Here is a 14,653-nt window from a genome sequence, read left to right as displayed (position 1 = left end):
GAACTCCCCTTCACTAGCAGGGCTGGAAATGGGGGGCACGCGGGGGGACGGAGTCCGGGGAGTGAATTTCGAGGGGGGGCGGCGTTCCAGTTCCAACTGCCAGGGCCATCCTTAGGGGGGTGCAACTGGTGCGGCCCTGCGCTTGAGAATTTATACAACAATTTTATACATTTTTTATTTTATACAAAATTAATATTAAGTGACATATTTTAGAACACTATTGTCTGATTGTGCTATTAATGAAAATAATGCCAAACAAAGTCACAGCTGAGTTTATGAATGAATCTGCGTTTTTGAACAAATCTAGTGAGTCAATGATTCAATGACCCATTCATAAAGGGAGTCATTTGCTTGTTCCTAAACGAATCAGCCGTTTGAACGAATCGATTAAATGAATGATTCAGTGACAAAGACTTGCCGCCACCTACTGGCGGTTTCAGTTTCATTTTTAAAGTATAATAACTTATCTTAAATCCTTTAATATTTCTATTTTCAAAACTTTATATTTAAAACATTAATCTCATAACATTGTTATTATGAATTTAAATACCTTAATCTCTGAGTCACATTAAACAGTCTGTAAATATTCCTTAATTTGTGTTCTGTGCACCTCCTAGTGAAAAGATCAATTGTTAATGCTAATTTCATTTGACTGGTAACTTATTCATCCTATTCTTCTTATCTTATTTTAATTGAATTTATTGTTTATTTAAAATTTTTGATAAAAGATTTTATATATATATATATATATATATATTACACAAAAAGATGACACATTTAATAAAGTTAGAAAACATGGCATTACAAAGGTAAACTTTACCCTTTAAAGAGTCAAATATCGCCTCATAATGGGAAGGTTAATTTCTGTCATTGATCAGAAGGTGTTTCTAATTTTTATTATTATTTTTTTTTTTTTTAAGTAGGAGCACAAGCGCTCCTAAAGATAAATGTAAGCATAGAGTCCTGAAGAATGTAATGTTACCGTTTAAAAACTAATTGCAAATGTTTATACAAAGTGTAAACTATTAAATATAATCTACAAATCATGCAATACTGTACCACTAAATAAGAAGTGTTTTGCGGGCTTAGCTAATAAGGCCAATTAAAGACAAATACTAATCATTCTCATTTTTTATTTTTATTAAATCATTCTTTCATTTCACTAATCAATCTTTTTTTTAAATTAAACACAAGGGGTCATTAATGATGCTTACATTATAACGTCCTTGACACTAAGTACAAATGTCTGTGTACTTTTTATTTGGTTAGCAGTTTCAAAGTGATCGTGCCTACAGCATCTTTAGGTAATAGGATGAGAAGCGGCGGGATGTTTTTTTTTATTTTTATTTTTTTTTGCATAAATTTGCCGTCATATATCATTCCCCTCCACCAGAGGTCGGTAAAAAAAAAAAGTACATTTTAAGAAAGTGTTAGTGACTTGCAATACAGTGTAAATATTTATTTATTGTATAAGGGCAGGTTTTTAATTTTACATTGTTTAGTGTATTAGAAACTAGAGATACAGCAGTACGTTTTCAAATGAGACCAAAGTGTAAACTATTAAATATAATCTACAAATCATGCAGTACTGTACCACTAAATAAGAAGTGTTTTGCGGGCTTAGCTAATAAGGCCAATTAAAGACAAATACTAATCATTCTCATTTTTTATTTTTATTAAATCATTCTTTCATTTCACTAATCAATCTTTTTTTTTAATTAAACACAAGGGGTCATTAATGATGCTTACATTATAACGTCCTTGACACCAAGTACAAATGTCTGTGTACTTTTTATTTGGTTAGCAGTTTCAAAGTGATCGTGCCTACAGCATCTTTAGGTAATAGGATGAGAAGCGGCGGGATGTTTTTTTTTATTTTTATTTTTTTTTGCATAAATTTGCCGTCATATATCATTCCCCTCCACCAGAGGTCGGTAAAAAAAAAAAGTACATTTTAAGAAAGTGTTAGTGACTTGCAATACAGTGTAAATATTTATTTATTGTATAAGGGCAGGTTTTTAATTTTACATTGTTTAGTGTATTAGAAACTAGAGATACAGCAGTACGTTTTCAAATGAGACTTTTTTTCAACAGTAAGATCTGTTTTCTCTTCTTGCACAACCCCAAATAGCTTTCTGTAGAAATGAAACTTATGTCAGGCTTTACTGTTTTTCCCAGTTTGCAGATAAGTGCAACTAAAATTTGTGAGAAAAGAGAATTAATTTTTTTTTGTATTTCATAAAAAAAGCACTGCTGTGTTCATATTTTAGAATTGTATTTTTTCAAGTTTACAGAGTGTGATTTTACAGATCATAAGAGGCTACAAGTGCACAACAGCAATTTTCTGTTCATACAAAAACTGATTGGTGGTCATTTAGGAGTGAAATTAAAGAAAAATCGATGGGGGCAAATTACAGAAAAAAATGTAAGCAGTTAAGTTCATTTAAAACATTTTGAATGCCTTGATGGTGATCATAAGGTCGATGAAACATGGAAATTGAAAACATTTCTATTGAACCTTGTATTATATAAAAAACAAAAACGAAATTAGACAAGCTTATATTTGTTTCACAGCCTTTCACTTGTGTCATATAAAACAAAGCATCTAACCTGACAAAGGTTAATTAAAAGAATTCCATTATCCTGAATTCCTGTTGATTATGAGAGCTAGAACCTGCCGTTTTGTTTAGCCTACAGTGGGTTGCTTTGAATGATTTAAAAAAAAAAATGCTGGTGGCTACAGTTCTAGGTGAGCAGTGACCAATGATATCAAAATGAAAGCATGTAAACTAATATTTTAAGAAACAAATCTTTACAGTTCAAAATATTGATTTATGCTCCCTCTTTACAAAACTGCGGCTTTTTGAGAAACATCACTGGCTCAGTAGTCAGGTGCTAGAAGTCAGGTTGCTTCTCATGACATTCTCATGAATGATGGCACCTGAATTAAAAATAGTAGATGTGGAAAATGTGGTTTTTAAGCAATACCACATTTTAATCTTTATACAATCAGTCTTCCTTCCTCTTCTGCGATTTTCTACAACAGCGTCTCCAGCAAAGAGCACAGCATTTAAATGTTGCTAGAGTTACAATCAGCACAATAAAAAGCAGGAAGCCAATCACATCTAGACTGTGGTACTGAAGCCAGTTCAGCTCATGAGCAGCTGGTCTCAGGTGGTCTGCCCCCTTGTGTCTCATAACAAACTCTGTCCAGTAGACTGCAAGGTCCAGGGGCTGCATGGGACGGTCATTGTGTATGGCCGACAGCTTCTCCATTCTTTGCTTATAGCTGCAGAACACAGCAAAAGAAATGCATTGAGATTATGAAAAAGAAAAAAGAAAAAATATATATGATAGAGACAGTGAATTTAGGAGGGAAATTACAGGGAAAAATGCAATTCAGTTCATATAAAAAATGCTGAATGCCTTGTTGATCATAAGGTCGATGAAGCATGGAAATGGAAAACACTGTTATTGGACCTTGTATTTAAAAAATACAGAAAACATTGGTTATTAAAATTAGACAAGCTTATATTTCTCTTTCACAACCTTTCATTTGTGTCATATTAAACACTCCATCTTCCCAGATTAGGGTTAATTAGGATAATTTTTTTATCCAGAATTCCTGTTGATTATGAGAGATAGAACCTGCAGTCTGTTTAGCTTACAGTGGTTTGCATTGAATGATTTAAAAAAAAAAATTCTGGTGGCTACAGTTTTAGGTGAACACTGATCAGTGGTCAGTGATATCAAAACGAAAGCATGTAAAACTAATATCTTAAGAAACAAAATCTTTACAGGTGAAACTGCTTCAAAATCTTGATGTGTGCTCCCACTTTACAAAACGGCGGCTTTTTAAGAGACTTTACTGGCTCAGTTTTCAGGTGATGAAAGTAACGTTTCTTCTGAAAACATGAAATGAAACGGTAGATGTGGAAAATGTATGCTTTTATAAGCAATACCACCTTTTAATCTCAATATGATCAGTCTTCCTTCCTCTTCTGCGATTTTCTACAACAGCGTCTCCAGCAAAGAGCACAGCATTTAAATGTTGCTAGAGTTACAATCAGCACAATAAAAAGCAGGAAGCCAATCACATCTAGACTGTGGTACTGAAGCCAGTTCAGCTCATGAGCAGCTGGTCTCAGGTGGTCTGCCCCCTTGTGTCTCATAACAAACTCTGTCCAGTAGACTGCAAGGTCCAGGGGCTGCATGGGACGGTCATTGTGTATGGCCGACAGCTTCTCCATTCTTTGCTTATAGCTGCAGAACACAGCAAAAGAAATGCATTGAGATTATGAAAAAGAAAAAAAATATATATATATGATAGAGACAGTGGGACAATCTTTAAAAAAAACATCAAACTCTCACCTGCTGTCGTTAATAACTGTGTTGAGAGCATCGACCAGTGTTTCTGCAGTGATATCATGGATGCTGAGCACCACTCCGACCCCTCGAGTTGCCATGCGGTGCACATTGTCACCCTGGTCACCAAAGAGGGGAAGCATCACCATGGGAACACCATGACAGATGCCCTCATAGATTCCATGCGTCCCACCATGAGTGATAAAGGCCTTTGCTTTGGAGTGACCTTTGATAAATGAGAAGAATTAAAGTAACTTTGCTTTTGACAGGACTAATTGGCTGGCACATATAGCAGATGACGATATACAAACAATACAGTGGGGTCCAAAAGTCTGACTGAGATTATTTTTATTTATTTAAACCTGGAAATAGTTTTAGGACTGAAAAAAAAAAAAACATTTAAAAAAAAGTTAAATTGAATAAGTAAACAAGTTGCCACATAATTAAAGAAAATTTTAAAAAAGTGTTTTTTTTTTTTTTAGGTATGTCCCCCTTTGCTTTATATGATCACCACAACGCTTGTGAATTGTGAATTCATTTAGAATTAAAAAAATGCATTTAATTAGATGCAAAATGCATCTAAAATGCATGGCCTCAGACCTTAGATCCCACTGTATAAAGCTTTGATTTAATTTGTTTTGTAGTATAATGTTTAGCATCCCCATTTATTGATCTTTGCAGGTATAGGCACCAAAAAACACAAGATATTATTCTCCATTAAAAATAAATAAATACATTTAAAAATCGACTGCGATTCGGGAACCTCTCTGATTGGTGGATCTCACAACTGGTCTCTGCGAGTCATAATACACACAAATGCCTCTTTACAGTGGCTATATAATAGTGTGCCGTTCTGTTCCCAAAATCTTGTTATTTATTATATCGGGCTTCATTCATTCAATACTTTTGTGATTCTGTTATTTTTTTCAACATTAAATAAAAACGAATAAAATGTATGTGTTTGGGCAGTTTTCATAATCAATAGCTCATATTTAGGCAATCACATGGAGTTTTATATGGCAGTATGCATCTGAAAAAAAATTAGCAGTATATTTGTTCATTTCCTCAGTGAAAATCTGTGTTCTATATTATGACGGGTGGGCACTCACCGGCAGAACATAAATCAGCGTCTATGCGTGCAGGTATTTAAATAGAATTCCACAAGATCTATAGATATTCTGACACCTCAGGGCACTCTTTTCTTTCAAAATTCTCCAGTATTTATATAGCTGACCAGATTGCTCATTGGTCAAGCATCTGTGCCAATACAGCCACAGTTAATAGGATTAGCTAACATTATGAGTCTGGTTCTGCTCTCCAGTCATTGCAATCATACCTGACATGCCAGGCAAATTACAGACTTTACACAGTTTGTTTAACAAAAGCTGCTTCTGTGTTCTTGGTTTAATGATCCATGTTGTAGCTGGAATTTGTGGTTGGCTGATCCTTCACTTGCTACCCAAGGGATAAGCCAAGTGAATCCCTGGATTTAACAATAATACATTTACTCCCTCACACTGGTCCTCACTCACTTCTGTTAAGACAAACAGAAATCCCTCATTATTTAGCACTGAATCTAACTAAAGTGGTTGCTTAACTACAAATAAATCCTATTCTTTTCACATGAAAAAAATGCATAAATATATATGCAATTAAATTAATTCTTTGATTCCATAGATCTTCAATTAGGTTTCTAGATCTCTACTTTCCTATTGATTAATAGAGCCCTATTTTTTTGGCTGCATGAAAATTTTAACATTACATATACGAAGCATTAAATTAGCCAATTAAATGTCATATGGTATGGGAAAAGTAAGTTGTTAATTGCATAGTTTAAAATAAATAAATAAACCAACACCCTTGTGGGTGATACATGTTGTAAGCTTAGTACCAAGGAAAAGAAAAAGAAAAGACCAGAGAAACTCACCGAGCAAGTCATTCTGTGGAAGCCACTTCATCAACTTGACATTTTCTGGGACATTATCAGGAATCTCACCTGTATACCGCCAAAGAACCTAGAAAAAGTGATATTCAGCAGACAGTTTTTATTCAAAACTAATTGCAGCACAATTACTCCAGTTACTGAAGCTATCTTTTGAAGCTATACTAATTTATAAAACAGAACCAGGTTACCAGTTTAGACCACTACCTTTAACCACTACCTAAGAAGTACCCTTTTGGTGCAATAATTTTTATTCAAGTGTGTAGACACTTATAAATACATGAATTCCATTGCATTATATACAGTAGCATATCAAATCAAAGGCATCTACAATTCTTTTTCCCTCAGAACTGACCTGGCAGATTTAACAAAAGTAATTTATCACATTGTCAACTAAGTTTGGCAAACAGAAAACATCCAAATACTCTTTATATATATATATATATATACTCTCTTATATTAAATCTTTTATAATGTATAATCTAAATTTATTTTTGTGAAATGTTTTGCAGTGTTTTGGTGCCACATATTAGTAGAGGCTTAGGGAATGCTCCTGCAGTTTTAGAGTAAAAACGTATATGATTCATGGCAATGTAAGGATCTTTAAAAAATGACAGTCAACTCTTGTTGACACAAGACTCCTGCTCGGTCTAACAGAAATACTATCCATTCTAGTAATGCAGCATCCTGCGGAGTGCCAAACCCCCTTTTCAGCTAGCACAATAACTTTAATGAGAACAAGATGTTCCTGGACTTCCTCCCTAGCTATAGCTAAAGCTCTGCGTGCAGCCTCCACTTAGTTTTACACTTTTACTTGCTGAGAAAACAAGTGGGTAATGTGGACTCATAAACCCTACAATCCTTGACTTGAGAGACTGAACATCTGGGATGCTGAACAGAATGGGCTCAGGTCACGCACCACAATGTTTGCACAGAAGATACAGCTCTAAAAGCCTGGGATTAGTAAATGTGTGTAGTTCAAAGTATTATTTTACACCTTGTTTGACAACTTAATTTGCACCAGAATAACTTGACACATTTCTGCCAGTATGCCGTTTCTAAAATGTATAGCGTTCCAACTTCAACTCTTTCGTACCCTCTGTGGAATCATACGGAAGGCCGTGAAGAAGATAGCAGCTTTCTCTTTTGGGATGGAGGACACCAGAGAACCCAGACTGAACACCACAATACCATGCTCTCCAGAACCCTTGACAAATTCCTCCACCTCCTGCAAAAGACAGAGAACAAGCCACAGAATAATAAGACAAAAATAAATAATAACCTTGTGATGTATAATGTAACACCGTAAACTATATATATAGCAGAGAATAAGCAAACATGATTGCATTATGTACTCACACAGCTTCATCAGCAAGGCCGATGTTATCCCTTAATCAACACCAAATCATAACCTTTTCATCTCACCGATGCCTTTTCTATATAATATCTCTGAACCTGCTTCGTACACATCATACAGTTACATAGTGTCTGGGGTTTTCTGAGCTCAGGACTCATTATTTTGCCAGTAAAAAGAGCCCCTGCCTTAAACCAAAAAAAAAAATATATATAGCATTTTTGTTTCAGTCCTCATGGAAGGAAGGGTGGCTGACAAAGAAAATAACACAGAGCGAAAGCAATGGAGGAGGTTGCGTGACAAAGAATACCGTGAACTCTGCGTTGCCTTAAGTTACCAGTGCCCTAGAGAAGGGAGTCATATTACCGCGGGTTGTTTGTATGAGGGTAAATGTAATGCATGTTGAGACAAAGCACCAATGTCAAAACTCAGACATTTAGCCCATATTTCCAGAACCGACACTGACCCCAACCCAACCTTTAAAAAACAGCCATAGATGTAACATATCCACCTTTAGTAATTACATCTTAGGACTAGTAGTCACTTATTACTGAATGTTTAAAACTACGATTAACAATCAATTTATAAAAGGCAAAAATGTTAAAACTTCATTGTAAAAGTGCATTTTGCAGTTAGCTTATTTGACCAAATTCAAAAGGCACCTCTAGTTACTTACTGCAGAAAGTTCGGCACTCTTCTGACAGTTGATGCCCCCGATGAGGACCATATTTGGCATGAGAGGCCTGGGGTACTCAAATGTAAAATCGTATCTAAGCAACCAGACAGCTCCGCGGCCGATGATCTCCTGGTATGTCACATCCGCATCCAGGTATCTTGACGCAAGTTCATCAAAACTGGCGTACATTATTCGACACAGTGCCAGCTCTACGCCACTCATGATGAAATTCTGAATGCGCTCTACAAAGGTCATTTTGTCAGTGCTACCAGACTGAAACCGAGGTACGTAAGATGGAGGAGAAGGACACTGTGAAGCCAACATGTCAAGGCCACAAGGCATGCCACGAAGGAAGTAGACCGCAGGCAGACCAAGTGCGGTAGCGATAATAGGTCCACAGGGCAGGAAGGGGTCAGTGAGCACCAAGTCAAAGTTCCCCTCCTTTAGTTTCTGCATCAAAGGTTTGTTGTAAAGCAGCGACTCGCATCCTTGCACCTGCGTTCCTGTGAAGTTCAGCAGATGCTCCACTTGGATGATGATGTCCATCAGTGCAGGGCTCCGCTTGAACACCCCTTCCTGAAATCCTTTCAAGCTGGTGGACAGCTCCTCCTTGGAGATGCTCACTGGGAAGGTCTCGGTGCGGAAGAGCTCTGAACTCTGGATTAAGATGTTGGTCTCAGGCACCAGAACCAGGAGGTTATGGCCTCTCTGGGCCAGTTCTGTCGCCAGCACCTTCATGCTGAGCCAGTGGCTGCCTTCAACAGGCATGACCAGCACCTGGCCACCCTGCGCAGGCCTCAGCCAGGCACCCAGCCAGAGCACCAGCCCCCACAGCCAGCCCTCCTTCAGCATAACTGGGTCTGCCTAAGAGACACAAACACTGAAAGAAAAGGAGAGGGGAAAACTCCTCCTCCAGGAAAAGGGGCTGTGTTTAAACTCTCTCATGTGTGACTGTGAAACAAGAGAGTGAAAAGAAGAACAAGAGGGTTCGACAGTTGTCCGTTTTTTAGTTTGCAGGTGTTAATCATGCGAAAAACATTTCCTGAAAGGGAAATAAGTGCTCTGCCAGCACAATGTTACACAGGACTCCATATTAAATAAAAAAATATTTACAGGAAAAAAAACAGCACTATTCATTACAGCCATAAATTGTATGTAAGGAAAAAAAAAGGAGCATTTTACAAATCTGTGAACTTCATATCCCGTAACCAAATGCTGACATTATTCATTAGGATTAAGAGACTGAGGTCTTTAAACACTTAAATACAAAATTTAAAGCAAAACCCCTAGGTTGTACATATCCAAATACACCACAGTTTTTTGGCAGGGATAACCATGGGTTTATTATTTAGCGTCTGACAGTTAAGAAAAAGAAAATGAAAAAATACTCAATGACTAATTTACAACCAGCTGTATAAACTCAAGAACATAACTGTTGTCATGTCGGCAGAAGGCAACTCCCACCAGCACCTCCCCCCTTCTCCTCAAACCCAGCTCGCGTGAGAAGCTCGCCACTCCTTTCCTTCCCATCTCCCCATGTTCAAGAGATAACCTGACCAACAATACAGTCCCACATGCTTTCTAATTTGCATTCCACAACACTGATAACAACATAGCATATTTTGCCAATAAAGGGAAATGACCTATATAATTGTTGTAAGAAAAACAACAGGAGTGAGATTTACTCTGGTATAGTTCTCTCACAGTCTCTTATTTCAGACTGTTAATCCATTGACTGGTTTTATTTAAACTCGATAATCAGGTATCAGTTTTTTTTTAAAACAGCAGTAGCAACAGCAAAGTTCCTAAATAAATACATCCTCAAATTCTACTACTACTACTAAAAAACTTTCTAAAAAAACGATAAAGCTGTCATTTTTTGACCTTATTCATTTACTGGTGTAATATTTTGAACACTTACTGTCTGTACAAATGACACAAGCAACATTCTGATTTTTCCAACACATTTGTATGTGTGCACACAAATTCCAAGCACCTAAAGTAGTGCCAAACTACAACAATTTATTAGTCCTACCTTTACTTATCAGCTATTCTGGGTGAAGGGCAATCTTGATTTAACCCATAGCCTACTATTAAAATATGCTTTGTCACTGAAATTATGTTTAGAACACAGACATGGCCGACTTTACTGTATTTGCTGATTTGTGTGTTCAGCTGTGGTAAGTTTAACATTAATAGTCTGTGTGGCACACTGCAAAAAATAAATAAATATATATATATAGCATATTTTATGTCTTGTTCAATTCTCTCTTTGAGTCACTCTGCTTCTCTGCTTTTAACACTTTCTTTGTTTTTGTTTCGTGACTATTGTCAAATATGGTTAGCAATTAGAAAGACAAAATAGGTAATCACTTTGACTAAGATGGAGATGATAAAATGAGCCACTATGTAGATATGTAACAAAGACCCTGACAATGAATTACTTAGGTAGTCCAAAGTCCCACTCATGTTTTGCCTACTTTTAACTGGCTGAGATCCTGGGAACTTTGTCACCATTTCCAGCCTGGGTTCACTAGCAAAGTGTCTTTGAAAAATACATTAGTTTTATATAGTTTCACACAATGTGACTCCCAAATGTTGTGAATATTGTACATTCTAACACACTTCACTATAAGTCACATCTTGAGTAAGGCATGTTCCTGGGTCAACATGTTTGTTGGAACAACAGTCTTTTCAAACAAACAAATAAAGTTCTAACCCTTATCCCAACTGCTAACCCCAAACCTCAATAGAGTACAAGCCCTTAAACCAGTCCTATAACTACCACTAACATTAACACCAAATTCTAAAATCCAACAAAAAAAAATGTTGCTACAAAATTTGGTTCACCCAAAATGACCCTGGCAATAAATTACCTAAATAGAGTCCAATTTGTCTTTTGTTTCTTTCTACTGGCTGAGATACCAAGACCTGTGTCACCCTTTTCATCCTGGGTTTACCTGCAGATAATGTAGAGACTTAGTTTAATCACACAATATGAGTCCTGAGACTCACCACTTTACATTCTAAAACATTCATTCATTTTTGTGGATATCTAGTATACTTGCTACTCTGTGCCTTGAGTATCATGTAGTTAGTATGAAGCTAGTATGATGCTAACCTTTGTCAGTGGGTTCCTAATTTCACAATTAATTCCTCCTATGAGCTGCATGTTGGGCATTAGGGGTTTGGGGAACTCCAGGCTAAAATCATACCGCATCAACCAGACGGCTCCGGTGTTCAGGATCTCAGTCAGGCTCACATCTCTCTGCAGGAAGTTGAACGTCGCTTGCTCATAGGGCCAGTATAAAAATTTACATATCAGTGGTTCCAGTATGCTCACAAAAAAGTTAAGTACACGCTGACTAAAAGTCATGCGGTCTGAGTTTCGTGTATAGAAACGTGGGATATATGAAGGAGGGTCTGGACAGGCTGTGGCTGCAGCATCAATGCCACATGGCATTCCTCTTAACATGTACACTGCAGGTACAGATAGATTATACGCCAGTATGGCGCCCATTGGTAGGGCAGGATCAGTTAAAACAGCATCAAAGTTTTGTTCTCTCAAAAACTCTATAAGCTCCTGGTTCTGGAACAGACTTTCACTTGTAGAGACCATCAGGTTGAACATCTTTATCAAGCTGGCAGCTGTTGAAGTCACACTCTTCAGAAGGGACTGCCCTGGGCCTGTCACTTCACGAACATGCTCGGTCAATACCTCATTGATCAAATCCAGCTCATAGTTGACCGGAAATGTCTTTGTGATGTAGTGTTTTCCTGGACCCAAACGCATGCTGATCTCTGGAATCACCACAATCACTGTGTGTCCTCTACGTCCCAACTCTTCTGCCACAGCCTTCACCCCTGTCCAGTGACTTCCATCCATGGGCACCACTAACAGCTTCCCAGTCCAACTGCTCTTCCCAGATGGTCTCTGGTCCAGCACAGCAGAACTGACTTTACTGATCACCAGACATAAAATTATTCCTAAGTGCATCTTTCTTGCCAAAAAGACTGACGATGTGAACCTTTAAACTTCTGTTTGTCTCACTATGTACAGTACAAATACATTGACTGGTTGCTTTTGACACAGACAGCAAGTAGATTGCTTTTCAGATTTTTAGTGGCTAGACACACAATGTGGGAGGGACTTTTTTAAATTCTAAAACCTATTCATTGTATTTTTTACAAAACAAAATCCATTAAAAAGCAAGCACAATAATTAATATATGAACAAATAAATGTCTTTGTACAACACAAATGGAAATCTTAACTTAATATTTTACAGAGTTAGCCAGTTGCACACAGACTTTGCTGGCTAATGATTACAATATTGCCAGTGTAAGCAGAACTTCGTTATTGGCAGTGCTGAACATTATTGATACTATGTTCAAAGATAACAACAAAGCCTCCATATATTATGATGCAGTAGTTTCATTTCTGAGAATAAAATACAGACTCGAGTTATAATATTTATAGAGCATGTTTGACATTATAATAATAATAAAATAATGTTAATGTTTACAGTTAACCAGTTTACAGGTTTGGAACGACATGAGGGTGAGTAAATGATGACAGAATTGTCATTTTTGGGTGAACTAGCTGTCTAAGCTGTAAATCCAAAGCAAACGCACAAATGAAGCATACATTTTGCACTCACCTCAGTAAGAGGTTTTTTTACGGCACAGTTAATCCCCCTAATTAGAACCATGTTGGGCATCAAGGGTTTAGGAAACTCCAGGCTGAAATCCTACCGAAGCAGCCATAGGGCTCCACTGCGCAGGATCTCCGCCACACTTACATCTCTCTGCAGGAAACGGGATGCTACATCCTCAGTTGACCAACATATCAGTCTGCAAAGCAATGGCTCTACGATGCTCACTAGAACATTCAGCACACGCTGATGAAAAAAGACATATAGTTTGTAAAGAACCGTGGGATGTAAGAGGGAGGGTTCGGACAGGCCTTGGCCGCAAGGTAAGCCTCGCAACATATACGGAACATACGGAACCAGAAATGTTCTTGTAGTGTAGTGTTTACCAGGTCCTAGCAGTACACTGACCCCTGGAATGACCACTGTCACTTTGTGTCCCCTGCGGCCCATCTCCTACGCTACATATACGTCTTCACAACTAAAGTAAATAATTAGTCAACCTGATGCTGTTCTAAATCCACATTAGGCTTATTTTTTTCGGATCACATTCACTTCAGTTCATTGCGATCTTACGACATTCCATTAATCAATGAAGCTGTCTGCACTGCACAATCAATCTCTTATATACATGTTGTTATAATGAGAGGATTCACAAGCTTACAGAACTCAGCACTTGACAAAAACTCAGCATTTTGAGTGGTGAGTGAAAATTTGACACTCTCCAGAACACAAATACACACTGGAGCGTTTGCCAAATATGTTTCGCCAATATCAGATGGGGCCCCCTGATTCCCCGGGGCCCTAAGTGGCCATTTACCTCTCTTATTGGTTAAGTCCGCCCCTGGGCACCACTAAAAGTGAACCAGTCCAACCAGGTTCTCTAAGCTGTATCGTCGCTCCCACAGCTCCAAAGGCGAGCATGAAGCACCCCACAAATGCAACCAATTTCATCGATGGCTCTTCATGTTCAAAGTGTGTACTCGTGAAGAGGTGCATTCTGGCAATGTGTCGTCAATGTCTTGTGTAGCTTGGCTCTCTCTGAGTCTCTCCCCTCACTGTATAGAACAAATTGGATCAAGGCTTGTTTTTTTTTGTGTGAATTCCTTGCAGGATTAACCAATTGTGTAATTAAATTAAATATGTTAGTTTTGGGACCATTCTTAAAAAGTGAGCTACTACCATAAAGAGACAAAAAAAATCACTTTGACTAAACAGCAAAAAAAAAAAAAAAAATTTTGTGTGTATGATTTTGAGACTTCCCTGGCAGCGCTCTCCTCCCACCCGGATCAATCGTAGTCTTTAGTCAATCAGATTTAAGCTCATCAATCAACCAAACATAAACACATGAGGGCATGCCTACCTGGATGCTATGTCATCAGCTTTCGACCACAGTTCAAGTCATGCAGAGGTATGTGCAGTTGATTGGTTCATTTCTGTGTTAACTGTTTACTTAAGTAAACGAAGTTAGAGATCAGTTTAAGCTGACTGCTGTTAACTATTAACCGCTGCTTAGTCCACATGTGAACATAAACATTTATTTTAATTATTGGTGGATTCTTATGTACGTCATAAAGAATTATTTATGTTACCCCAATCCTTTGCGTGATTGTAACTGAGGGAGCTGTCTGAGGGGCTCTGTACCTGCAGCTAAAATAAATCAAA

The 14,653-nt window shown here is 37.6% G+C and overlaps 1 protein-coding gene across 2 annotated transcripts; it reads right to left on the bottom strand.

Annotated features, from left to right (window-relative positions):
* Window positions 1-3,372: 3,372 nt before the first annotated feature.
* LOC107737220 (UDP-glucuronosyltransferase-like) lies at window positions 3,373-12,416 on the bottom strand. 2 transcript variants are annotated; one of them, XM_016548672.1, is made up of 5 exons: window positions 11,459-12,416; window positions 7,404-7,535; window positions 6,293-6,380; window positions 4,372-4,591; window positions 3,373-4,263 (listed from the first exon to the last, which is right to left on the bottom strand). In XM_016548672.1, the coding sequence occupies exons 1-5, from the start codon at window positions 12,332-12,334 to the stop codon at window positions 3,984-3,986; spliced, it is 1,596 nt and encodes a 531-aa protein (XP_016404158.1). In that variant the 5' UTR covers window positions 12,335-12,416; the 3' UTR covers window positions 3,373-3,983. The 2 variants fall into 2 exon arrangements, with proteins under 2 accessions (XP_016404158.1, XP_016404159.1); XM_016548673.1 differs by lacking the exon at window positions 11,459-12,416 and adding an exon at window positions 8,338-9,202.
* Window positions 12,417-14,653: the final 2,237 nt, after the last annotated feature.

This window comes from Sinocyclocheilus rhinocerous, unplaced genomic scaffold (assembly GCF_001515625.1).
Source record: "Sinocyclocheilus rhinocerous isolate Xijiao unplaced genomic scaffold, SAMN03320098_v1.1 scaffold1275, whole genome shotgun sequence".
Classification (NCBI taxonomy): domain Eukaryota; kingdom Metazoa; phylum Chordata; class Actinopteri; order Cypriniformes; family Cyprinidae; genus Sinocyclocheilus; species Sinocyclocheilus rhinocerous.
The sequence above is the reverse complement of the archived record's forward strand: the minus strand, read 5'-3'. Positions and strand labels throughout refer to the sequence as shown.